The 27,210-nt window shown below is 35.5% G+C and overlaps 1 protein-coding gene across 15 annotated transcripts in view; it reads left to right on the forward strand.

The window, feature by feature from the left end:
• Positions 1-27,210, forward strand: part of AKAP9 (A-kinase anchoring protein 9) — a 123,416-nt gene that overhangs the window by 68,445 nt on the left and 27,761 nt on the right. For 11 of the 15 annotated variants that reach the window (XM_023750681.1, XM_023750688.1, XM_023750682.1 and 8 more), the window contains 8 exons: positions 5,891-6,123; positions 14,238-14,400; positions 15,204-15,416; positions 16,595-16,633; positions 18,019-18,251; positions 19,167-19,286; positions 22,469-22,645; positions 23,298-23,402. In XM_023750681.1, coding sequence (XP_023606449.1) covers positions 5,891-6,123; positions 14,238-14,400; positions 15,204-15,416; positions 16,595-16,633; positions 18,019-18,251; positions 19,167-19,286; positions 22,469-22,645; positions 23,298-23,402 — 1,283 coding nt within the window. The remainder of the gene's footprint in view (positions 1-5,890; positions 6,124-14,237; positions 14,401-15,203; positions 15,417-16,594; positions 16,634-18,018; positions 18,252-19,166; positions 19,287-22,468; positions 22,646-23,297; positions 23,403-27,210) is intronic. The other 4 variants (XM_023750683.1, XM_014452384.2, XM_023750684.1 and 1 more) reach the window with 3 other exon arrangements.

Raw genomic sequence — 27,210 nt, forward strand, 5'->3', positions numbered from 1 at the left:
TTGACACAGTGTTTCATATGTAAGAATTATTTCTGACCTTCCTTCATATTTTAAGGATGCATTATTGCATTTCTGACTTTCAAAATATTTATTGTCTTATATAACAGAAAAAGTTCATTCTTAATCTGATTATGAAGCAACTTCTGCTTTTCCATTTTTATATATGACTTTGGTTATAGGTAGCACTTGTGATCTATTTTCAGTCTTCATGTCTGAACTTGTTTAAATTTTAAACATGTATGGACTTGTTAACTCTAAAAAAACAAATAATTGATTTTTTTAATGTTTGCTTCCTCATAAGAATAACCTAGTTTATGAAATTGAAGGGACATTTTGAGCCAATATGAAATCACTTGAACTTGAGTGAATATTAGACTAGTTCATAAAAATTAGTTCTCCCAGAATGTGTTGAAAGAAAACTTTCCTTGAGGCTTGCACTGTGACGGTTCACCAGTCAAATGTATACACCCTCCCTTAGGAAGCCAAAAATCAAATCTCATTTGCTGCCACTTCCTTTTGGAAAGAATACTGGATTAGTAACTAGAAGCCCTTGATTCTTGATCTAGCTCACTGTGACCTTGAGCAAATCTCTTATCTCCCGGGGCTTCAGTTGAGTTTTTTCATCTGTCAGGTATGAGAGTCCAACTCGAGTCAGTGGTTTCCAATTAGAGCCATAGAGATCTTCTGAAGGCCATTGGGGCAGAGAAATGCTCTATTAATCACCCACCCTGCTTTAACCTGAGAAGCTGCTTATGTGTATGGAATGAACATGGTATAATCCATAAAGTAAATAACTAAAGGATTTTTGAATAATCATTATCTGCTATTTTAAAAATATATTTTTATTGATTTCAGAGAGGAAGGAAGGGAGAGGGAGAGAGAGATAGGAATATCAATGATGAAAGAGAATTATTAATAAGCTGACTGCCTCCTGCACGCCCCACACTGAGGATCGAGCCTGCAACCCAAGCATGTGCCCTGACCAGGAAGGGAACTGTGACCTCCTGGTTCATAGGTCAGCGCTCAACCACTAAGCCATGCCGGCTGGGCCATTATCTGCTAATTTTAAGATACAGATGAGTGGTTCACTGTGCCGAGCCAGCTCAGCCAAGGGTTCGAAAGCCTGAGTGAGGGTGGTGAAGGATGAAGAAATGACAGACAAAGAGAATAAGCTGGGTCTAAGTGGATCTTCCTGTGCCTGGATGAGGCCACAGAGAAAGCCCGTTTGAAATGAATAAAACTAAAAAAAAAAAAAAAAAAAAAAGACCGTACCCTTTTATGTAATGATGTTTACTTTGAATTTATATTAGTTCACACAAACACTCCATCCATGCTTTTGTTCCGGCCCTCCGGTCCAGTTTAAGAAGGATGAAGAAATGACAGACAAAGAGAATAAGCTGGGTCTAAGTGGATCTTCCTGTGCCTGGATGAGGCCACAGAGAAAAACCAGAGGCAAGCTGAGCCTTTATTTTATAGCCAGAGATAAACAAGGTAGTGGTCACCATAGTTACAGTGTTCTTGTGAGTTTCACTTGTTTTGGCAGCACTTGCTACATCTCCCTCAGCCCATTAGCTTCCCAGATAACATCTCGGGAGAGTCATAAGGTCAAGCCTAATTATGCTAAGAGGACTGTGCCCTCTAAGCTGGGACTTGTTTGTGGCTTTGCCAACAGGTCAGTCCGAGGCTTAACCCTACAGCCGTGCCCTACAGTTCACATATCTGAAATCATGAATCTATACACCAAACTGACTATTCGGAAATTTCTGTTGGCATTTTATGAAATTGCCCTGTTGATTTATATTATTCTCTCATTTCCCCTCAAAACTAATTATTACAAATAAAGTATAAGCTTGATGTCTTTCTCACTCCTTTATTTCATGGGAATAAACAAAAAGTTTTATTTATTCTTTGGAACATACTCAGATTATTTTTGTTTATATCTTCAAAATGTTAATAAAATACATTAAGCTAGTTGATATCTCCATTTTTTTCTAGGTACATTAATATCTACTTTGTTCATTATACATTTTAAAAAATTAACATTCAGTGGCCTTTTATAAGTCATTTTTGTTTTATATATCCTCTGTTATTTTGTGCTTGAGATTTGCTCCATGTAATACACAGTATCTTCAATCTTCTCCTCACCACTAATTTTTTTCCCTCTGAAAAAAGAAAAGTGTGTGTTGGTTTTTCCCAGCTTTGCTTTCCCATCTCAATGTAAACCTCAACAGATTTGATGAGAGATTAGACTGGCTCCTACCTCCACTAGCATTGGTTTCTGTTCCTACAGTACCAAAGATGCTGTCTCAGAGGACAACAGTGGCCACCCAGTTGTCAAATCCAGTGCCATCTCCCAGTCCTTGTCCTATTTGACTTTCTAGACAAATGACATTGAAATCTGTACCTTTTTGAAACATTCTCGTCTCCTGGAATATCGCTCCTGTCTTCCTCTGATTTTTTTTTCATAAGCTTTTGTTAGCTTATGATATACAGAGGCTCCAACTTTATTTGTCCTACTTCTTTCAGTGACTATTGCTCCTAAAATAAATGTACCCACTTCCAAGATTTTGACTGTCACCTTTCTACAGGTGACTCCTAAATCTCTATGGACCCAAATTTCCAAAAGTTGACTTCTCCTCTGCATAGTCCATTAACACTTCAGACTTATTTTTCATGATTACACTATATACTTTCTCCTGATTGCTCAGTAATGAGTCTTCTGTCATCTAAGACTCAAGTAAGCTAGAAATCCAGAGTCATCTTTTTACTGCTTTCTTCCTCCCTTGTCTTACACGTTGTCTTTTCCAACCTGTGCCCAATCTTCCTGCATCTTTTTTAAAATTTATTTTCATTGTTGGCAGTATTACAGAAGCCCCCCATTTTCCTCCTTTGCCCACCTCTACCCAGCCTCCACCCAACTGCCTTCACCTTATTTCATGTCTTCAACACTTCTCATCTGGGCAATTGAAATAGCCTTCCAATCAAGTTCTTCTCCAGTCCTTCCTCTGCATTTTGCTTCCTAATTCGCAGATTGGATATTATCTTCCTGCTCAAAAAAAGTATTTACCTCCCCATTATTAATAGCGAAAACCCAGTTTCCTATGAAAGGTAAGACCATTCACAACTTAGATCCAGCCTACTTTCCAGCTGCCTTCTTTTTCTCTTCCCCTTACCTCATCCTCACTTATCCACATACTCTCACCCCATAAAGCCTTGACTTTCCATCAGATTATTCTTTTTCCTCAGACTCATCATGTTCTATATCCATTATAAAGAAAATTCACTAGAATGCATTTAATTCCTCAGGTAAAGTAACTAACTATACAACATAAGTATCTTTTTAAAATATATTATTATTGATTTCAGAGAAGAAGGGAGAGGCAGAGAGAGAGAAACATCAATTACGAGAGAGAATCATTGATTGGTTGGTTCCTACACACCCCACACTGGGGATCAAGCCCACAACTGGGCACATGCCCAGACTGGGAATCGAACCGTAACCTCCTGGTTCATAGGTCCATGCTCAATCACTGAGCCATGCCGGCTGGGCCATAAATATTTTTTTTAAACACCTGTTGTAAGCCATTAGTATTTCTTGCTTCCATAGCTTTTTTAAAAACATCATTTATTTTCTAGAGTACTTTAATTTGGTATACATTATACTGTGCTTTATCTGAATTAATTTCGAATGCCAGCATCATTTGAGCTCATAAATATGTATAAAATATCCCTATTAAGACATTCCATTTTAAATATTTGGAATAATATAAGTAAATACCAGTCTAGTTGTTGTCTATTTTTTAATTTTGAGAATAAAAATACAAAGTGAAAATTGTATTAACTCTTACTCCAAGAACTAGATAAAGCTGTGTAATAGCAAACATTTAAAATCATTTCCTAGAATGCAGTTTTGCACTTTTCTGCCAGTGACTTATACAGAAGAAATGCTTAGTAAATACTGAATTGTGCTGAATTCAGATATTGTGTCTGAAACTGCATCTGATATTGTTAGTACGTGAGATTAAGATAACTCAGTGTGGCATAAGCTACATTAGCAAGATTTTTTAATAAATAGCTCTTATTCTCCTGGCTGTACTATTTCAAAGTGAATGTTAATTCCACATATTTTGAAAATTAGTTTCCTGTGCTTTTAATTTGTTAACTTCATACAATTACTGATAAGAAATATGCCCTATCTATAATAATAAAAGCGTAATATGCTAATTAGACCAGACAGCTGAACAACCTTCCAGACGTCATTCCGGACATCCTTCTGGACGAAGCCACAGTGGTGGGGACCGAGGCAGAGGCAGTTAGGGGTGACCAGGCAGGCAGGTGAGCAGTTAGGGGTGATCAGGCAGGCAGGCAGGTGAGCAGTTAGGGGCATCAGGCAGGCAGGCAGAGTGGTTAGGGGCGATCAGGCAGGCAGGCAGAGACAGTTAGGGGTGATCAGGCAGACAGGTGAGCAATTAAGAGTGATCAGGCAGGCAGGCAGGCAGAGTGGTTAAGGGCGATCAGGCAGGCAGACGAGTGGTTAGGGGTGATGAGGCAGGCAGGCAGAGTGGTTAGGGGCGATCAGACAGGCAGGCAGGCAAGAGGTTAGGAGCCAGTGGTCCTGGATTGGGAGAGGGATATCCCGGAATGTGAGAGGGTGCAGGCTGGACTGAGGGACACACACCCCCCCATGCATGAATTTCGTGCACTGGGTCTCTAGTCTATATGTATAAAAGCCTAAGCAACCGTTCAACCGGTAGCTATGATGTGCACTGACCACCAGGAGGCAGATGTTCAACGCATAGGCATGGAAACATGGAACAGACTGATGAATTTCAGAGGTAAAGGGGGAGGGGGAGGACAGGAAGAGATTAACCAAAGATCTTATATGCATGCTAGAAGCCCGGTGCATGAATCCGTGTACTGGTGGGGTCCCTCGGCCTGGCTTATGGGAATCGGGCCGAAACCAGCAGTCTGACATCCCCCAAGGGGTCCCAGATTGCGAGAGGGTGCAGGCCAGGCCGCAGGACCCCACCAGTGCACAAATCTGTGCACTGGGCCTCTGGTGTATAATAAAAGAATAGGTGATTCCTCTTCAGGAAATTTCATTGTTGGGTTGTATTATTGTTGCCACATTTAGTACTGTATTCCATGGCAGTGATGGATAATCTATGCTTTTATTTTAGTTTAAATACTTCCAAAGCTTATCTTCTGCCCAAGTAAACTCAATTTTCTTTACATAAGAAATAAGAATAATGTATATGCATAAGTCCATATTTAAATTAGAACTGCTCATTAGTCTAACCTCTTCCCGGTAAGCATGTTGCTTATAAAAGTAGCAAGCTGCAAAAAGATCTCAGTCTCTTTTATGGCCCAGCTGGAGTAGGTGATGCTGCCCAGTGTGCTCAGAAATCAAAGGGTCTGCTGCAGACCAAATCAGGCACTTCTGTCCTTCCATCTGAAACAACCTACTGTACAATGTTTTGCTTTTCGTGTGGGTGTGTATGTTTTTATTTTCTTCTTATACTGTATGTAAACTCCTTGAGGATGGATCCAGCTATCATCACTTTATATCTCCATTACTTAGTAAACCCTGCATGGTAGGCAGTTAGTAAATATCTGTTGGAGGTTGTTTTAAAAGTTTTTATCAAAGAAAAAAGTGCTAAATAACCCAAATACTAATTTCTGCAAAACCCTATTAGCATAACATTATCTTTCTCATTTTTACCTATTTGGTTATCAAATAATATTCTGTATTAGTCTACTTTATTTTGTTGCATTGTTGTTAAAAGACCTTCGTAGTTTCAATGATGTCAAGTGTTTATTTTATTTTGTAAACTTGTTTAATTATAATTATCAATTATAATTTATTTATGCCTTTAAAATATTGCTCTAGTTACAGATGAGTCTATACCATCTTATTCTGGAGGTGATATGCCAAGAAATGACAGTAGCGTGTGGTCAGAAGTAACTGAAGAAGGAACAGAGCTATCACAACGGCTCATGAGGAGTGGTTTTGCTGGAACTGAAATAGATCCTGAAAATGAAGAACTTATGCTGAATATTAGCTCTCGACTACAAGCAGCAGTTGAAAAACTCCTGGAAGCCATAAGTGAAACCAGTAGTCAGGTAACCTCCTTATATTACTAATATATACTGAGTTTGTAGTAGGTTTTCTTTTAAGCCAAGGAACAACTAAATGATTTCTCTCTACAGTCCAGAAATTTAGTTAGGCTCCCTGTTAATAATTGGTTATCTTGCCCTGGCCAGTGTTGCTCAGTTCTTTGAGCATTGTCCCATTCACCAAAAGGTCAGTGGTTCCATTCCTAGTCAGGGCACATATGTAGATTGAGGGTTTGATCTCCAATCAGGGTGCATGTGGGAGGCAACCGATCAATGTTTCTCTCACATCCATGTCTCTCTCTCTCCCTTCCTCTCTCTCTAAAGTAGATTTAAAACTTTAAAAATAATAATAATAATTGGTTGTCTTTGTGACAACCAACACTGGTATCCATAGTCTTCTTTTTAGGTGATAAAATATAATGTGCTGACAGATTATTCTAGGTCTAAAATTGAATGTTGTTTTAATTTTCAGATTTTCTAAACTCTTTCATGTTACTTTTTTTATACCAAAAGAGGTTTTTAACTTCACCATTATATGAAATATTCCAGTATAATATATATAATTCATTTGAAGGAATAGTATATATTATCCCAAAAACAAACTATATGCTCTAGTATGTCATAACATTACTATTATAATATGAATAAATCAGACCTACAATTTCTTTACATGATTTTCACATCCTTTTCACAAATATGAATCGATTACTTCACTTTTCATTTCTTTACATGATTTTCACATCCTTTTCACAAATATGAATTGATTACTTCACTTTTCAGACTATCTCTTATTAGGAAATTAGAGCGTAGGACAGTTTCTACATTAAAATAATATCAATATTATAAAAGGACTGTGGCCCTAACACCGTAATGACCAAAGACCGGCGCGGGTGGGTGGGGCTGTGAGCACAGCCAGGCCGCATGGGTGGGTGGGGCTGCGCAATTCCGTGCGCTGGGCTTCTAGTTTTTATAGAAATTTTTAGAGCAAGGTATTTATAACAAATTGCAATGTTCTCTGTCTATAAAATTTATATACCATGTATGATAGTTGTCTCTTAAGTTACTCTATGCAGAATTTTAAAAATTATTTTCTATTAAAATGAAGTAAATTCACTTATTTATTTTTAAAATGTTGAACTGGGTCCTGGCCGGGGTGTGCTGCTCAGTAGTTGGAGCATCAGCCCTGTACCAAAGAGTCTCGGGCTTGATTTCTAGTCATGGCACATACCCAGGTTACAGGTTTGATCCCCGGTTTGGGGCACATGAGTGAGACAACCAATCAATGTTTTTCTTGCTCTGTCTCTCCCTCTCCCCCTCTCTCCCTTTCCCTTCCTCTCTCTAATATATGGTGACAGGAGAAGATTTGACTTTGGGTGGTGGGCACACAGTGCAATATATAGACCTTGTAACATAAAAACCCACACCTGAAACCTATATGTTCATTATGACAGATTATTGACCGATGTTACCCCCCCAAAAAAAATCAATAAATATGTTTTTTTAAATAATTAAAAATAAAATAACTAGTAAGCATTTTCTTACTATTAGGGCATCTGCCTTATAGGCTGATTTCATAATATCTATTGTAGTAGTATTTTACTTTATGTATTTGATTTGACAAGTGACTTGCCCAGTGGTATGTCCAAATCCATATAATAATACATTTATTATGATGGATTAAACTTCTCTTTTGCCCAAACAGGCTACTATAAAATTGGGCTTATATTCAGCCCACTGCAGTTTCCTATTTATGATAGCTGTCATTATAATATGAAGAAAAGGACTTAGAGACTATCCTCAAACCCTTAGAAAGATAAATTTCTTTAACCTACTCCTTATTCAGTAGTCTCTCTGTGGTTCTGTAGAACATTATCTTTGAGAGTGTGGCTTCAGAGTCTTGATTGTTGGGGTCAGGTGAAAATAGAAATCAGTCTGTTCTGTAGGAATAGTATTTCACAAAGTTTTCAGAACCCAGAGATACTATTGAGAGCCACAGAAGATTATTTACCAAGAGATTCCTAAGTCCTTGGAAGAAATGAATGAATAAAGAATGTACTCTCACGGAGTGATTGTTATTGTAGGCAACTCTCTTGAATTTATTATCATTTTAAAGAATGGTGGGTCCTAAACTTCATGTTTCTGTATTTTCTCAAAAAAAGAGACTTTTCCTGAGGATGAAGCAGCAGTACAAGTTAGGATTTTGTTTTGTCATTTTTTTGTTGAAACATTTTGCCATTAGCATTGTCCCCAATGTGCTTTTATAAGCATTAGTTGGGGAATTGTATCCAGTATTCATTATCATTAGAGAAATAAGTAAATAAAAATCCAAAGGAGAACAACAGAAATATTTTACAATTTGATGGAAATAGTTCTGGGGGGAAAGGTTAAATAGCTTGAGGTTGTACAAATAACCTAGTTTGTACAAACTACTTAGTTTGGGAAACATAACTGTACCACAAATTAAGTCTTCAAATATACATTAAAATCTTGATTATCTGAAACCTGGAGATAATGAACTAGTCTGGATAATTAAAGGGGTGTCCTAAATAATCGAAGTCATTTTAACTTTTTTATTTCAAAGTGTCTTATGTGCTTTCTAAAATTAAATACACACACACATACATATCTATCTTGAATTATTCTAATTCAGAGTATCCAAATAAACTGTAATTTGCAAAGGGAGCCCAGAAAGAGTATTTTGAGAGGTATTTCACATGCTCAGCATGAGTCCCACCAGTTCATAAAGCTGAGTGGCCATAATGCTGATGATTTTTTTCTGCTGAATCCCAGTAATGTCACCTTTAGCTGCAGCAGTGGTAGGATTACGTCTCCATCTTGTACAGATGTTCAGACAACTAACGGGAGGGTTCATATAAGAAATTTGTCATTAATTAATCCAGAATTGTAAGAGGCAGCTGCCCCTTCCTTGCCACAAACCATCTCCCTGTAGATTCTGGGCTTTCTGTAGAAAAATCTCATTTTCTCTGCTCTAATTATTAGCCTTGAGTATTGGCTCCTCTAACAATTTTGTGTGGTGAAAACAGCTATAAGATGGATTTTTGTTAATAATACCGCCTTGCTTTAATATGGGGTTTTCCATTAAAGATAAAAGTTTTATGGGTTTAGAATATTTAGTTACTAGATACAGAAAAGGCACCACAATAAAAGTTTTTTCACTTATTTAAAAACAACTCTCACTTTTGAGGATCTTTTAATTGAAAAGTAAGTTGCTCATCTTTTAAAACTTTGAGTAGCTGGTTTATTCACTATTGCCCAGGTTTTTTTGAGCTACAAGAAGGCTATTATGTACAACTTGTGCTTTTAAGTTTTAGTTAAGAGTGTAGTGTATCTTATGTGATATAATTACCAACTATGTAGCTTTTCAAAAGAGGTGTTTTTTTTTGTTAATATTCACTCTATAAACAATTCAATGTGGAAATAGGTTATAACTGGACTATCTATACAGGGGTGGGACAAAAATAGGATTATTGTTGTTTGTAAGGAAAATAATACAATAATTAATAAATAATAATACAAGAATAAACTCTGTAAAACTGCTTTACCCCACCCTGTATTCTAGTAACTGCTTAAAAGAATGAGTATTATTTCTAAGAAAATATCAAAAAGAAGTACTTAGTTTTCCAGAAATAATTATGATTATTTCATTTAGTTGCAGAACTCATTGGTAATGTGGTTTCACATTTTTAAATTAAACAAAAATTTTAATGGGATGGAAAAACACTAGCTTATCTCAGAAGCATTATAACTTATCTAAATACCCTTTTCAAAGCTCTTACATGGAACTTGAATCCTGTTCGGCAGGCCTGTTTGTGGGCGTAGTAATTCACATTCCACCTGTCAGAGTACCTATAGGTAAAGACATTAAACCACACCCTCTGTTCTGACCTTTTCCTCAGGGGACACTGACTAGAATCCTTTGGCGCAGTGTGAAAGGCTATTTGAATAGCTCAGTTCAGAAGAGGTTTTACTTTTGAATTGAGTGAAGCAACAAGAACAAGGGAGATAATGTTGCAACTGCATTTCTCAAGACTGCTACTATGGAGATTTAAAACTTGACCTTCCCTGCCAGGATCGGCTTGGAAGGGTTATTTATTTCACAGACATATTTGATACTGAAAGCAGTTTTATTGCTCAGCCAGGTTGATATTTATATTTTTATTCTTTCATTCTTCAAGGATTTAGTTAATCTAGTTTAAAAGTTGTTTGCTTGCTTTTATTTTTGTTTCGTTTTGTTGTTGACTAAAAGATCTAGGTGTTTTTTTAGGTTTGTGGGGGTTTTTTTTGTTCAGTTTTTTATGAATTAGCTTTATAATGTTTATTGGATAGTGCTAAAAAGAAATTTTTATACTGCTATGGTATGTCTTGATAAACTTAAAAAGAATTTTTAATGTAATGGAAAACTGATAAATAAGGAACATTGGCAGCTGCATCTCCTAGAATGGATTCTTACAGGACCTATTTGGCAACTGTCAAACTCAGTGGCTCATGGTTGGAAGAACAAGATGAAGACATTTATGAGGTCGAATCTCGTGTGCCTTTACCACATCCATTTCCTCTATGTGAACATTTGGATGAAAATAACTCAGTAATTATTAATACTTCTATTTTTCATTTTATTCATAAAAGAAATGGGCACATATTAAAGCTTATTTCTAAAATTTCACTGCCTACCCCTCCTTATTCAGTAAGTATAAAATATTTGATTTTTTATACTTTTATTTTTAGTTTATACTGTTTTAATACATTTAGTTTTTTTTAAAAAATGTACAGTGAGAAATGAAGTTTAAATGCTTTTAGTAAGGATAAACGGAATAGAATCTTGTTTTGTTATTTGGTGTGTTACTATCTCTTATTCATCCTGGATGTATTGAAGGGCTAAATTTGGTCTCGGAACCCAACTTGACTACATTTTTTATCTACGAAAGCAGAATGAGATAATATTACAGTTCTCCCGGGCCAGACAAGCTGTTTTCAAAGATCTTGGCTTGTCCTGAAGAATCTTGCTTTTATATATTTATGATGTAAAAATGGAACCATTTGAGGAAACGGGCATTGTGAAACCTAAAGTAGCTAAGTGAATTGTTATGGAGTCAATTAGGAAATGTTTAACAAGCATATGGCATATTGGCCATAGTTTCAGACAAGGAAAAAGGAGACCTGAATTCTAATTTAATTTTTTTTGCTAACTTTCTAAGAAACTTTATTTTCAGTGTTTTCATATGCCTACTAATCCTGTGAGGAAAAACCTTTTTTTTTTTTTTTTTTTTTTTTTTTTGTTTTTATAAACATTGTTCAGGATACACCTATTTAACATAGGTTGGTATTTCAGGTTCACTTGATTTAAATATGTTGTGAATGATTCACTACAAGTTATTCAGTGTAGCTACTGGTTACTCAGCACTTTTTATGGCTTTAATGACTAACTATAATATACTAGCTAATATTTAACAAGCCAGATGGTTTTCAGAACAGTTTTGTTACCGACCCTGAAACTTTTATATTAAAGTGACAGAATATTTACTGATGCTTTATACATATTTCAATGTAATGATAGGTTTCTTAAATTATTTGAAAATATTGATTATGAAATTTCATATTTAGTAAGTACTAGGTATTACATAGGTATTAGGGATAAATAATACCTCAACTGGATAGAAGAGGTTTTTTTTTTAAGTAGAAAGTGTCTAGGTGAACATTTGAAGGGAATCTCTTATTCCAACAAAGTTCGGGTGCCATCTGCATGATAATGAAATTTGTTGTCCAAATTTACTGTATTTGATTCTTCCAACATTTTTGTTATTTCTTGTGGTATTATGGCAAACAGTTAAGTGCACTTTAAGGCTGGCTTAGATCCTGTCAAGAAGTAGAATATAGAAGCAAAGACTTACTTAATTTCTTATCTAAAAGTAAGTATTTTGTTGCAAGTACTCTGTTGCATTTGTACAGTAAATTTGAAAAAGGAAAAAGACTCATATTCTTTTTAGTTAGAGCTTTGAACTCTTTTAGTGATTTCATGTATTTATCAGGGAACCAGTTAATATTTTCAGGAAAACATATGTACATGTAGAAATAATTGATATATTTTTTAAATATTTGCTGTGGCTAAAAATTCAGGGAGAGTAGTTATATAAAAAATAGTTCATACTTTATGACAATGTTTCTTTATAATAAAAATTAATATTAATAAAAATTAATGCATATTAGTTATCCACATTTAAAGGAAAGTACTCTTATCAGTCTAAAGTAAAAACATATAATTTTATCTTTGTTGAGGTAGCAACATATTATATATATTTTAGGAAATATTTGATTTAAAATGTATGCTTATTTTTCATTATGAGTCTTAAATTGAATGATTGCATACAAGATATTTTAGAAATTGATTTAGAGTGACAATAAAAAGTTTTATTTAGTAACTCTAAAATCTATTTGCTATGGCAAATACCACTCAGATGTGAAGACCAGGTAGATGTCTTTAAAAATAAAAGTATTCTTAAATATTATAATTTTATAATACATTATTGATACCTGACTATAAATCAGAAACCACTACATTTGATTCCTATCTTAAGCTTAAGACATGGTAATATTTTTAATATACTTAGTACTTTATATATAAATTTACAAATTCTTATGACATTGTTGTGAGCCTGTTACTAATGTATGTGGTCATTGCTTTTAAAAAAAATTTAATAGTGTTAATCATCTAGAACAGCGGTTCTCAACCTGTGGGTTGCGACCCCTTTGGGGGTCGAACGACCCTTTCACAGGGGTCGCCTAAGACCATCGGAAAACACATATATAATTACATATTGTTTTTGTGATTAATCACTATGCTTTAATTATGTTCAATTTGTAACAATGAAAATACATCCTGCATATCAGATATTTACATTACAATTCATAACAGTAGCAACATTACAGTTATGAAGTAGCAACGAAAATAATTTTATGGTTGGGGTCACCACAACATGAGGAACTGTATTAAAGGGTCGCGGCATTAGGAAGGTTGAGAACCACTGATCTAGAACTAAGTATTCAATTTGAGCCCAATTTTTTTCCCATGTAGTTGATTCAATAAGAATAGATTAGCAGTCAGTAGCCCAGAAAACTAAGTCAGAGACAAGTGCTTTTCTGTAGTTTCATGCAGCTGGTAACGGTGATCTCTTTTTCTTTCTTTCTTTCTTTTTTTTTTTTTTTTTTTTGAGAGCTTTGGCCTTGAGTCTGTACAATACTTGAGTGTTATCTTGTCATCTTAAAAATTTTTTTGGCACATAGTTATTGTGTGCCAGTGACAGCATTTTAAGGGGACTGTGTTTTGGATAATGCCTCTGTGTTCTAAGGTTTTGAAAAGAAACAGAATAACCATATAGAATCTTGTAGTTGTTTCACAAATGGATAGAAACAAGGCTTTTATCTTAAAAATTTTTTTGGCACATAGTTATTGTGTGCCAGTGACAGCATTTTAAGGGGACTGTGTTTTGGATAATGCCTCTGTGTTCTAAGGTTTTGAAAAGAAACAGAATAACCATATAGAATCTTGTAGTTGTTTCACAAATGGATAGAAACAAGGCTTTTAGTTAAAACATGAGTTATAAATGTAATTTCATTTTGTTTTGCCACTGTGATTTTGTTCATGGATCATTGTATTTAATCATATATTATTAGTTCCTCACAGTGTGCAGTAGGAGTCACAATTAATAAATAAATGTAAATATAAAAAATAAAGTATCATAGAACACATAGTTACATAAAATTATTTATCAAATACAAAAAGAACCTATGTCTTATTTACTTTTATGTCTCTTTATACAATAGAATACAGATCTTGTCATGTAAAGTGGTTTATTTACAAAAGAAGCAATTTTCTGTTAAACTAGAATACATCTTTTATTGAAAGTTGTACACAGCTAATCTACTTGTTTATCCCACCTACTAATGTTAGCATGTACTAAAAATATTAAATGAGTACAGTTCAACAAGTATTGTATGCCTTTACTCTTATTTAAAATCTCTTTTTGAAAGCTTTAATGGGGAATGACATTGGTATTACCAACACTAGTTGTTTTCCTTCATGTATACTTTCCCTTCTCGTTTAGCTCGAACATGCAAGGGTTACACAGACAGAGTTGATGCGTGAGTCATTTAGACAGAAACGAGAAGCGACAGAGTCCCTTAAGTGCCAAGAAGAACTGCGAGAGCGCCTCCATGAGGAGTCCAGGGCCAGAGAGCAGCTGGCTGTGGAGCTTAGTAAGGCTGAAGGTGAGCAACTTGCCATTGGCAACTGAGGGTGGGAAATTTCTAGTCTAAATATAGAGATTTTGACGCAAGCCAGGTTTGGAAACCAGTAATCTACTCTAATTTAGAGTGACCATTAAAAAGTAGATGTAATTTGTCTTCAAATTGCTTCAAACAGTTTTTAAAACTATATATATTTTAATTATAAAAAGTACTTAATAGAATTATAGAATGTATAAAAATTTTTAGAAAATACAGAAATGGGTGATGGTAGATTGTTACCATAATCCCACCATCCTAAGACAACTCTTGTAATTTAAAGATGAGGAAACGGAAGCTAAGATATTAATGATTTTTCAGGGTCACTCACCATTAAATGGTGATGCCAGGCTTTAAGCCTGTAAAGCCCCAGGCTGTTTATATTGCACCCTGCTGTGCTGGGTGTTGGCCTTGTAGAATCACTTAAATATCAACTTTCTCTAGTAAATTTAAAATGTGATTCAGTTCATAAGCATTTGATTTATATATAGGTTTCCAGGAACCTATCTATTTATATGTGTTTAATAAAGTAAGTTAAACCCACATGATGTGATACATTAGCACAGAAAGTTCAGAGGAATTTCATATTTAGGTATAATGGTTAACAAGAAAAAAAGCTGCATTGAACATACTACAGTTGCTATCAGCAGCAGCAAATTCATTCAAGACTGCTAATAATTTGGAGTGGTTTAGTTTTGCTAGCAGTACACCCCTTTTATTTATATAAAACCTAACGGTATAATTTGAAATAAGTAATAATCCCATTTCCTGTTAATTTTATCTTATAGGTGTCATTGATGGCTATGCAGATGAAAAAACCCTTTATGAAAGGCAAATTCAGGAAAAAGCTGATATAATAGATCGACTTGAGCAGGAGTTGTTATGTGCAAGTAACAGGTTACAAGAATTGGAAGCAGAGCAACAGCAGATCCAGGAAGAAAGAGAATTGCTGTGCAGACAGAAGGAGGCTATGAAAGCAGAAGCAGGCCCAGTCGAACAGCGTATGTATTCTTAGACTTTGTATGAAACATTCCTTAAAAGTTCAAGGTGGCTTTTTCCCCCTTTCAGTGCCATTATTCACGTACTTTATGTAGAGATCAAAAATTTATAAGAAAATCCACCTTATTGGTAAATGTCTTACTAGCCAAATATGTGGGATCAGAATTCCCCCCCCCCTTTGGCAAGTTTTAACAGGAAAAGATAGTTCTTTTTTCTTTAAACCTCTGCTTCAAGAGAAAGCTGCACATAATGAGGCAGGATATTTTTTAAATTCAGTAAGATTCAGTTCTTTTAATAGCAGATAGGCAGCAAAAATGTATACTTGGATTAAGTAATGAATGAAGAGCACTGATCTGGTATTAGTAGTGAGCAGGTGGGGGTGGATTTTGGCCTACAAGAGAATAGCTTGAAAAGGTCAGTGGCTGTTAAAAATAGACTGACATCTAGTTTAATCTAAGTAGGAGTTCAAAGAATGTATGAATTTTAATCTTTTGTTCAGTAAGAAAGTAGGTAACATCTTGAAGTAAAGTGTGTTTAATAGTAAAAACATAAATGTCAGTCTTTGTAACAATGGAACTTTAAATCCTTTTTATTATATCCTCACTTTTATATTTTACAAGCTGTTGGAATTGTGTGTAGTTTTACTAGTTGAGAAATACAACATACATTTTTGTAATATATGTAATTTGGTTGCTCAAATTTGTTCAAAACAAGTTTAGGATTGGATTTGTTGTTGTTGTTGTTAATCTTCACCCAAGAATATTTTTTTCATGATTTTTTGAGAGAGAGGGAGAAACATCAGCATGAGAGAGACATATCAATTGGTTGCCTCCCACGCATACCCCAAGTGGAGTCAGGGATCAAACCTGCAACCCAGGTACATGCCCTTGACTGGGAATCAAACCAGAGACCCTTTGGTACACAGGCCAATGCTCTAACCATTTTGCAACAGCGGCCAAGGCTAGAGTTGGAATTTTTAATATGGAAAGTATATGGCTCATATGTGTAAAATTAAGAAACACTGGCATGTGTCAAAGTGTTACCATTAATATTCAATGGTTCACCTTTTACTTTTAATTCTTTTTGTGTGTCCTATTTTAGAAAATAGAAAATAGTAAATTATATTTTGTGTGTGTTTTTTTTTGTTTTTGTTTTGTTTTTTGTTTTTCTATTCTCATAGGACTAGTAGATGCTGCAATCGATGCAGCACGTGGATCAGGTGTGTTTATACAATTGCATGGCCAATCTTTGGGTGTTAAATTTACAACTCCAAAAATTGGTGACACTTGGACTTTCAACCAACTAGCATATCTCTAATTTTGCTGTTGTGTTTCATACTAATTTTTCTCTTTAACAAAACCTTTTCTTACAATAAAAATACATATTTATATTTGAAATTAACAGCTAAGATTCACAGTGACCATCATCTTATTATATCTGTTTTTCCACAGAGCTTAAAACCATTTTGATTTTTTTTTATGTTGGTTTATTAAACATTTTTTCTTTAACAAATATATTAAACTCTTACAGCCTATGGCTTTTCAAAATGCTATTTCTAAATCAAGAAGTATATAAGATGATGGCATCAAGAGAATCAATGAATTCCATAAAGAGACTTTCTGGTTGATTTACTTTTATATTAACATCTAAGTCAGTATTGTTTTAAAAGGCAAGCTTCCTAGATTTTCTAGATTCCTAGTCCTGAGTAGTTTGTTGGCAGACCAGTTGGTATAAAGACTCTAGGGTTTTGTTTCTTCCATTTTCTTCATTAGAGAATTGTTTTACTTGGCTATATATACTTTATTACTATATGATTAATATTAATAATAGCTAACAGTTATATAGTGCCTACCATCCTAGGCACTATTCTTTACATGTATTAACTCATTTGATCCCACAGTAACTCTTAGAGATCAGTACTGTTACTGTTCCCAGTTTATATATAAGGAAAAGGAAGGGCATCATGTTAAGTGTCACATAGGAGATAAGTGGCAGAACTATAAGCACTACACCACACTGCCTTTCCTACGTACCACTTTTCCCTTGATACACATATATATATATATGAGTGTGCAAGACTCACTCAGGAATATGGATCTAATAAGGATTAAGACTAACACAAAATTCTGATTGCAGTTGTATTTCTTTTTCTCTAACTTTTACTTGCCTTGGTTAAAGATTTGCAGTATTTGATCTTCACGTGTATTGTGTATGCATATAAAAGTGACTTTATGGTTTTAGAATGAATTGATTTTTGCCTGAGGTGAGTTATTTCTATATTGAATATAATTAGACTTTGTTCTTTTCCTCATAGTAAAGGTGGATTTTTTGGGGGGTGTTATTTGCTGTGCTGCTTTCACAAAAATACTGTTTTCAGTGACAGGACATTCTTTTTGTTAATTCTGTATAATTTTATTGATACTACTTACTAATGTAGGAATGTTATTTTGATATTTTCATAGGAATATTTTCTTTTTCTACATGTATTTGAAATAAAACTGATCTTTATGTCCTGAAAGTAAAATTTAAACATAGTTAATGGGTGATTTCACTATTATAATGCCACTGTGATTTAACATAATATATTTTTGCATTTATAAACAGAATTATTACAGGAGACAGAAAAACTAATGAAGGAAAAATTAGAAGTACAATGTCAAGCTGAAAAAGTATGTGATGACCTTCAAAAACAAGTGAAAGCTCTAGAAATAGATGTTGAGGAACAAGTTAGTAGGTTTGTAGAGCTGGAACAAGAAAAAAATGCTGAACTAATGGATTTAAGACAACAGAACCAAGCACTGGAAAAGCAGTTGGAAAAAACAAGAAAATTTTTAGATGTAAGTATCCTCAACTTAAATGTTGGTTTTTCTCAGTGGATTGCTATCTGTTGCTATTCTAGGTTGTGAATTTTAAATTATGAAGAGACTCATGAATTCCATATTTTCTTCTATATGTGTCTTTACCAATTAATTATAAAGTACTCTTCAAATTAAAAATTATAATAAGTGTTAGAATCAGCAATCAGAATTAAAAGCAATACAGGCAGATTATAAAGAAGACTTGCCAGTTAGCCTTTCCAAATTCATAGTTAAGAAGCTTGTCCTAGTCTTTCTTTTAACCAACAGCCAAAACAGGAGAGGATCCTAAGAGCTAATTGGCCCCCATTGTCATACCCACAAAAGATATTCATACTGGTAACAGTGTTCCCTTGGAAACAAGGGACGGGAACAGTTGTCATGTTGTCATTAATCTCTTTCAAAAATATGTCACATCTCTAATTTCGCATGGATTTTCTTCTTTGCGGTTTCATTTAAGCCTGAAGTTCACTTCACATATCAGAGAATCTGATCCTTACACATTATATGATTTTTAAGTGTAAAACCTAGATTAGGATGATATAAATTGATTTACTAAATAATTTCTTCTATTTATTTTGTCTAATACTTAAATTAACAGTCGAATACATCCTTTGTTCCAAAAACGTAAATCCATTTTAAGGAGAATATCTTTTATTTTGTATTTAACATTACTCAAAAAAAATGTGCTTCAAATAATATTTAAATGCTTAAATTTTTGTTGACGAGCCCACGTAGGCTACATACCATACAAAAATGTTATCTTCTGGTTTGGAGTATTCTGTGGTCATCAGTTATTTGTCTTCAAACAAAACTGTACCTATAACCAAAGGGTATGTGAGGAAAATAATAACTTTAATAAATATTGTTTCTTCAATTACTGTTATTAAAATTCAGGAGCAAGCCATTGATAGAGAACATGAGAGAGATGTATTCCAACAGGAAATACAGAAATTAGAACAGCAACTTAAGGTTGTACCTCGATTTCAGCCTATCAGTGAACATCAAACTAGAGAGGTAAGAACTTTACTGATATTGTCTACCTTAAAATAATTTATATATTGTAAAACAAGGTGCATATTTTGAAAAACTTAAAAGGAATTCTTTCTATTGTACATAAACCTTCAAAATCAGAAAATTAAATATTACTTTGACATGAAAAGGTTCTTAAAACCCTAAAAATAATGTGTATTGAGTCCTGGCTGGTGTGGTTAGCAGGGGTGGGCAAACTTTTTGACTCGAGGGCCACAATGGGTTCTTAAACTGGACCGGAGGGCCGGAACAAAAGCATGGATGGAGTGTTTGTGTGAACTAATATAAATTCAAAGTAAACATCATTACATAAAAGGGTACGGTCTTTTTTTTTTTAGTTTTATTCATTTCAAACGTGCCGAATCCAGCCCGAGGGCCGTAGTTTGCCCACGGCTGGGTTAGAGCATTGGCCCATGCACTGAAGGGTCACGGGTTCGATTCCTATTCAAGGGCACGTACCTGGGTTATGGGTTCTCTCCCCACCTCCAGTTGGGACACATGCAGGAGGCAACCAGTCGATATGTCTTTCTCACATCAATGGTTTTTTTCTCTCTCCCCCCGGCTCCCTTCTGAAAAGCAATGGAAAAAATATCCTTAGGTGAGGATTAAAAATGTGTGCATTGACATTTGGAATCTTACTACTTTTATTTATCTTCTAGTATTGCCCAATGAAACAAACTTTCCTACTTATTTTTTATTCTCCATGCCCCAAAAAATTGATCAAAAGAGTTGTCTATATTCAGTCACTCTTTACTTCCCCATCTCGCATTCTCTTCTCAGTCCACTCCAATGAAGTGTAACCTCTCTGTCTCAGAGGGGTTTATTATCCTCTACTCCAGGGGTGGGGGATCTTTTCTCTGCCAAGGGCCATTTGGATATTTATAATATCATTCGGGGGCCATACAAAATTGTCAGCTTAAAAATTAGCCTGCTGCGTTTGGTCAAACATTTAATTAACTCACCCCTAATGCCTTGGCAGAGCCAGGCCAAATGATTCTGTGGGCCTATATGGCCTTCTGGCCAGACATTCCCCACACCTGCTCTTCTCTGTTGAAACTGTTCCTTGAAGGTTACCCACAGCCTCATGGCTATGTCCAGTAACCATTTCTCTAGACCAGTGGTTCTCAACCTTCCTAATGCCGCGACCCTTTAATACAGTTCCTCATGCTGTGGTGACCCCCAATCATAAAATTATTTTCGTTGCTACTTCATAACTGTAATTTTGCTACTGTTATGAATCCTAATGTAAATATCTGATATGCAGGATGTATTTTCATTGTTACAAATTGAACATAATTAAAGCATAGTGATTAAGCACAAAAACAATATGTAATTATAAATGTGTTTTCCGATGGTCTTAGGCAACCCCTGTGAAAGGGTCATTCGACCACCAAAGGGTCGCGACCCACAGGTTGAGAACCGCTGCTCTAGACTATGTAGGCATTCATACAACCTTCTTCCTGAAACATTTCCTTCTCTTGGGCTTCTGTGACATACTCACTTCATAGGTCTCTTTCTCTTGTCTTTGTTTTTTGACCCAAAATAAATGATGGAGTACCCTAAATCTTAGTCTTGAGCCCCTTTTCTTTCCTATTTATATTCTCTTCCAAGGCAGTTATATATAAATGACTCCACATTTGTATCTCCAGCCCTAACAGCTCAGTTTAGCCCCAGATTTGAATAATCAGTTTCCCAGTCTATATTTCCTCTTAGATGTCTCAAAATTAATATGCTCAAAAGAGAGCTTTAGATGCCTGACTATCCCCCACCAAGAAGGATAAGAATAAAACATGTTCCTTCATTTCAGTAAATATTATACCATCTCCACCTTCCTCATTGTTAAGACCTAGAATGCATTCTTAATTCCACGCTTTTTCTCAGCCCTCCTCATCTGTTAGTAAGTCAAGTTTCACTACATTTTCTTATTCTTTTCCTTTTCATTCATCTCCTTAAATCTTAGCTGTTGTTATTTCTTACTTAGATGATTTTGGTAGCCTCCTTACTATTCTCTTGCTTCTACTTTTCACCCCAACTGTCCATTTTCTCCTTATATGAACACATAACCAGAACTTCATATTTACCAAATGAATGCTACATGAATGAGGGAAGATTCATTGTATAAATTGTAAAGGTGGCTTATCATGGTTATAAAAAAATTATGCTTGGGTTTAGACCATCCCAGTTCAAATCATGGCTCTGCCCTTTACTAGGTGTGTGACAATGGCTAAAGTTACTTTCTAAAACTTGCTTACTCGTTTCTAAAATAGAGATTGTAATAGAACCCATCAGATAGAAGTATTGTCCTGGTACACAATGAACACTTAAATTTAACTATTATTTCTGAAAATAATTTTAAAATCCTTTTTTTTGTTTTAGAGAGAGAGGGAGGGGGAAAGAGAGATAGGGAAAGAAACATTGATTTGTTGTTCCACTGCATTCATTGGTTAATTCTTGCATGTGCCCCAACCAGGGATTGAACCCGCAACCTTGGTGTATCTGGATGACACTCCAACCAACTACCTGGCAGGGCACAAAATAAATTTTATTTTAAAAAAATTTTATAGTATAGCCTTGGCCAGGTAGGTCAGTTGGTTGCAGGTTTGATCCCTGGCCCCCTTGTCAGGGCACGTGTGGGAGGCAACCAATCAATGAATCGATGTGTGTCACATCAATCAATCTCTCTCTCTCTCTCTCTCTCTCTCTCTCTCTCTCTCTCTCTCTCTCTTCCCCCTCCTCTCTTCTTCCTTACATTCTCTCTAAAAATCAATGGGAAAAAATATCCTCAGGTTGGGATTAAAATAATAACAATAATAATAATAATAATAATAATAAGCATAGCATCCAAAAATACTTTTTAAAAAATATATATATTTTTTTATTGATGTCAGAGAGGAAGGGAGAGGGAGAGAGATTTAGAAACATCAATGATATGAGAGAATCATTGGTTGGCTGCCTCCTGCACACCCCCTACTGGGGATCAAGTCCACAACCAGGGCATATGCCCTTGACCGGAATCGAACATGGGACCCTTCAGTCCACAGGCCAACACTCTATCCACTGAGCCAAACCAGCTAGAGCCAAAAATACTTTCTGAAATGGGGATAGATGTTCTACTAACTTGCTGAAATTTTTTGAATTTACAGTTTTTGTGTATTACATATTTCCAGGTTGAACAGTTAACAAATCATCTGAAAGAAAAAACAGACAAGTGCAGTGAGCTTTTGCTCTCTAAGGAGCAGCTTCAGAGGGACATACAAGAACGGAATGAAGAAATTGAGAAACTGGAGTTCAGAGTAAGAGAACTGGAGCAAGCCTTATTCGTTAGTACAGACCCTTTCCAAAAGGTGGGACATTTTCTTCCGGTTGATTTTCATCAAGTATTTTAATGCAGGTTACTCCCAATTACATGAACATCAGTTCTTTTAAGTAAAAAATTGCTATTGATTTTTTGATGTTGCATGCAGTATATATCTTTATGTCTTCATTGACATTATAACCATTTCTGGTTATTTTTATTTCCAAAGGTTACTTGCATGCCTTAGTCCTGAGAAAGGAAGATTAGTTAAACCAGAAGAATTAATTACTCTTTTAGCCATCATTAGATTGTGATTCTAAAATAATAGCCAGTGAAAAAACTGTGGATATCAGTTTAGACTGATGCTCTACCCCAGACTAGAAAGTAATGAAATCTATTCCTATTATACTGTAAAAAACAAAAATGAATGGAAAAAAAAGAGCAGGGAAGGAAGCTTGGGAGGGGGCAGATGAGGGGACAGACTTCATTTTATCTGAGGAATGAATTTTAAGAGTGTCAAACATTTCTGTGTGAGTTTGTATAAAATGCATTCAAGACTGAACACCTATAACTTTTTGATTATTCACTAATGTAGATTATCTACCTCTAATCGGGAGAAATAGAATTGCTACTTCTCCAATTAAAAAGGATAATCAAGATTTAATGTCTGAAAATTTGAGAAAATTTTTATATATTTAAAGGTAGAGGACCGAAAACAATTTGGAGCTGTAGAAGCTAAAGCAGAATTGTCCCTAGAAGTACAATTGCAGGCTGAGAGAGACGCCATAGACAGAAAGGAAAAAGAGGTAAAGAGTTTATTTATTATTATTTTTTAAATATGTTTTTATTGATTTCGGAGAGGAAGGGAAAGGGGGAGAGAGATAGAAACATCAGTGATGAGAGAGAATCGTTGATCGGCTGCCCCACAACGGGGATTGACCCCACAACCCAGACATGTGCCCTGACTGGGAATTGAACCATGACCTCCTGGTTCATGGGTTGATGCTCAACCACTGGGCCACACCAGCCGGGCAAGAGTTTATTTTTAATGACAGTTGTGCTTTGAATTATTATGAACAAGTCCCCTGAAAATATCATTTGAACAGAGTGGAATTTATGGTCTAACACCAAAATTTAGACTGTTTCTTAGCTCATTGCCTTTGAACTTGAAGACCATAAACATTTAAACATCACTGGTGTGAGGAAGGAAGAGTATTCCAGTAGAGGGGACAGCAAGTATAAAGGGTTTGATGCAGCAAGAAGTTTTGAGGACAAAAAGGAGGCCAATTTGGTTAGATATACATTGAAGGAAGATGAGAGTAGAGAATTAGTGAGTAGTGTTAAGGCAAAGGCAGTATCTTTCTTTTCTGCTGACCTTACCATGGGCTTTGAATTTTTGTTACTTTGCTGTGGGTTTTTTCCTTTAAGTTGTATTGACCTGGGAGAGCATAGTGCTGTTTTAGAATATACTAAACATAGTCTTAAAACAAAAGATTAATAATAAAGTAATTATATAAAGTTATGTTTTTCTACTCACCCCTTCCCCCAAAAAATATCCCACTTTTAAAACAGTAGTAATTCCCAATTTCTAATTAAATTCTAACTTATTTAAACCTTTGTCTACTGTTAGTTTTTCTAAAATATATTGTACTCTACATTGTCTAGCTATATTATATCATTTAAAATGTTTAAATTTTGTAAATTACAATTTTATCCATATAATTTTCTCAGGACATTTTAATATATTTTAACAAATATTTATTGGACTTAAACAGTATATAAATGTAAGTAAGTGCTTTGAAAAATATAAGGATGATTTAGACATCAGCTAAAACTACAGCTCAGAGAATGTGTAGTTTTGAGTTGAAAAAGCCATCTATATAAATAACTAATAGAAATAATCATTTCTATGAGCAAGATTGTTTTCTTGTTGATACATAATACTAATGATTATCTAAAAGGTTTTGTTTTTTTGTGGGGGGGATTGACAATAAATGTGCCTCTTGTTAGCTTAATGAGGTGATTTTTTTTTATTGATTTCAGAGAGGAAGGGAGAAATAAAAACATCAATGATGAGAAAATCATTGATCAGCTGCCTCCCACACGCCCTCCCACTGGGGACTGAGCCTGCAACCTGGGCATGTGCCCCGACCAGAGTCGAACCTGGGACCCTTCATCCGCAGGCCAACACTCTATCCACTGAACAAAACCAGCCAGGGCAAGAGCTAACCCAACAGCTGGCCCTGGTCTGCTAGTTTTTAATAACAGTGACAACTACAGTGTCAGAATGCACTCAGCTGTAACTGGAGGCTGAAAGACAGGAAAGTAAAATTAAAACATATCTTTCAGTGAAAACATCTTCAGTATTCTGTCCTGCACTAGGCAAATATTTTCAGCTATCTGATGGAGAATAAACATTAGATGTCTATGTGTCATTATATCTGAGATACCTTTAGGCTACTCTCAAAGCCTAAATTTTGTTTAAAGTTATAATGATTAGAAAGCAGAATGAATAGAAAGACAAGAAAACTTTAAAAGATAGGAGTTTCAGGATAATAAGAGAAGGGGAATAATGTAGAGAGAATTAGAAGAATTTCTTTAAGAATAAGATTACTTCAATAGGTTTTAGCTCCCTATAGAGCTAATGAAATCTAGCTTACAGATGGCAATAATCTATACAGTGGGGCCTTGACTTACGAGTTTAATTCGTTCCGAGACCAAGCTCGTTAAGGAGCTCGTTAACTCAAATTACTCTGTCAACTCAATGCAAAAAATTGGCCGAGAGACAGCTGGTATCTCAAAAAACTCGTTAGTCGGAACACTCGTAAGTCAAGGGCCCCACTGTATATATAAAAGCCCAGCAACCAAACGCAGAATGACCAGTCGACCAGTCACTATGATGTGCACTGACCACCAGGGGGCAGACTCTCAACACAGGAGCTGTCCCCTGGTGGTCAGTGCGCTCCCACAATGGGAGCACCGTTTGGCTGACCGGGATCCACAGCCCACTCAGAAGGCGGGTCCACAGCCGCTCAGCTGACCGGGATGAGCGGCGCTCCCCCAGCAGGCCAATCCCCACAGGCCATGCCCCCCAACCAGCACGAATCCGTGCACTGGGCCTCTAGTAAATAATAATAGTTAACTTTGTTTAGGTCTGTGCTAGAAAGTGTAAGTATTTCAAATGTCCTATGTTATTAACCCTAGTGTCTCCCTAAGAATAGGCTCTATTGTCATCTCTATTTTACCTGAGTCTTAAGAGAGGTTAACTTTGACGGTCTGATCGATGCTTCTCAAACTTCAAAGGGGGTAAGGGGTAAAGATCAACCAAAGGACTTGTATGCATGGATATAAGCCTAACCAGTGGACACAGACACCAGGGGGGTGAGGGCATGAGTGGCAGGGAGGTGAGGGGGCAATGAGGGGATAAGGACACATATGTAATACCTTAATCAATAAAAAAAAGAGAGAGAGGTTAACTTGCTCATGGTCACACAGTAAGTGGTTGAGCAAGAATTCCTCCAGTTTATTTCTCTGATTCTGGAGCTCTGTAATGCTCTACTGCAAAAGCAGTGAGCCATGTTTGGCCTTGTTGGTATATAAGTATTAAAGACTGTCATTCAACATTTATTGAGCTCTTACTAAATATAGACCACCACTGTCCAATTGTAAAACAAGCACTGGATTTCAAGGAATCTACTACTAACTAAGGAAACCTACATATTAAAAAAAAAAAAAAAGATAAAATCACTTAAAAAGAAAACACAAATGGAGTAAATTAATGTAATCCAATAGAAGCTCAGCAACTACATAGCTATCCTTTGGTAGCTAAAGTAAACAAGATTAAAACAAATAGCTACCATTCTGTTTTTAAACCTTAATAATATTCTTGTGCTTTAGGGTTGTTATAGACTCAGTATTAAGACAACCTGGGACTACAGCTGGAATCTGGCTGAATAAAAGGAAAGAATGTCCTTCGAGGTCATTTTTGGGAGTTGAAATCTCCGTTGTGATGCCTCAGTTTCAGCTGTCTATGACAGGAGTGTTAGTGCCTTAGACCAGTGCCTCTCAGACTGTAATGTGCACGTGAATCCCCCTGGGATCTTGTTGAAGTGAAGACTCTGATTCAACAAGTCTGGGTGGGGCTCGAGAATCTCTGCGTCTAACATGTTCCCAGATGATGCCAATTCTGCGCCAGGGGCCACACTTTGAATAGCAAGGCTTTAAATCACAGAGCTAAGTATTCGACCTTAATCTATTGTATCAAAAAGAAAATAAATACCATGTGAGGTAAGGCAGCAATTTTGAACTTAAATATCTATGTATGTGTTGAAATAATACCTTGTCATCAAAAGGAGTTGTAGAAGATAGTGATAAGTATAAATAGATATTAGATAACTTTGAAGAAGATATAATCATCACAATTTTCAACAAACTAACCTGATAATTATATATGTACAACTATAAATGTATTTAAGATGTGTCTGCTGAGTTTAATACCAGGGTTACAGAAAATAATTTAAATATGAGTCTTAGACATTAATTATTAGAAGCAGAATAAATGATAGTTATGAATGTAAGGCTCCAGCCAGTCAGGATGGTGGAGTAGGTAAATGC

Source organism: Myotis lucifugus, unplaced genomic scaffold (genome assembly GCF_000147115.1).
Source record: "Myotis lucifugus unplaced genomic scaffold, Myoluc2.0 scaffold_15, whole genome shotgun sequence".
Taxonomy (NCBI): Eukaryota; Metazoa; Chordata; class Mammalia; order Chiroptera; family Vespertilionidae; genus Myotis; species Myotis lucifugus.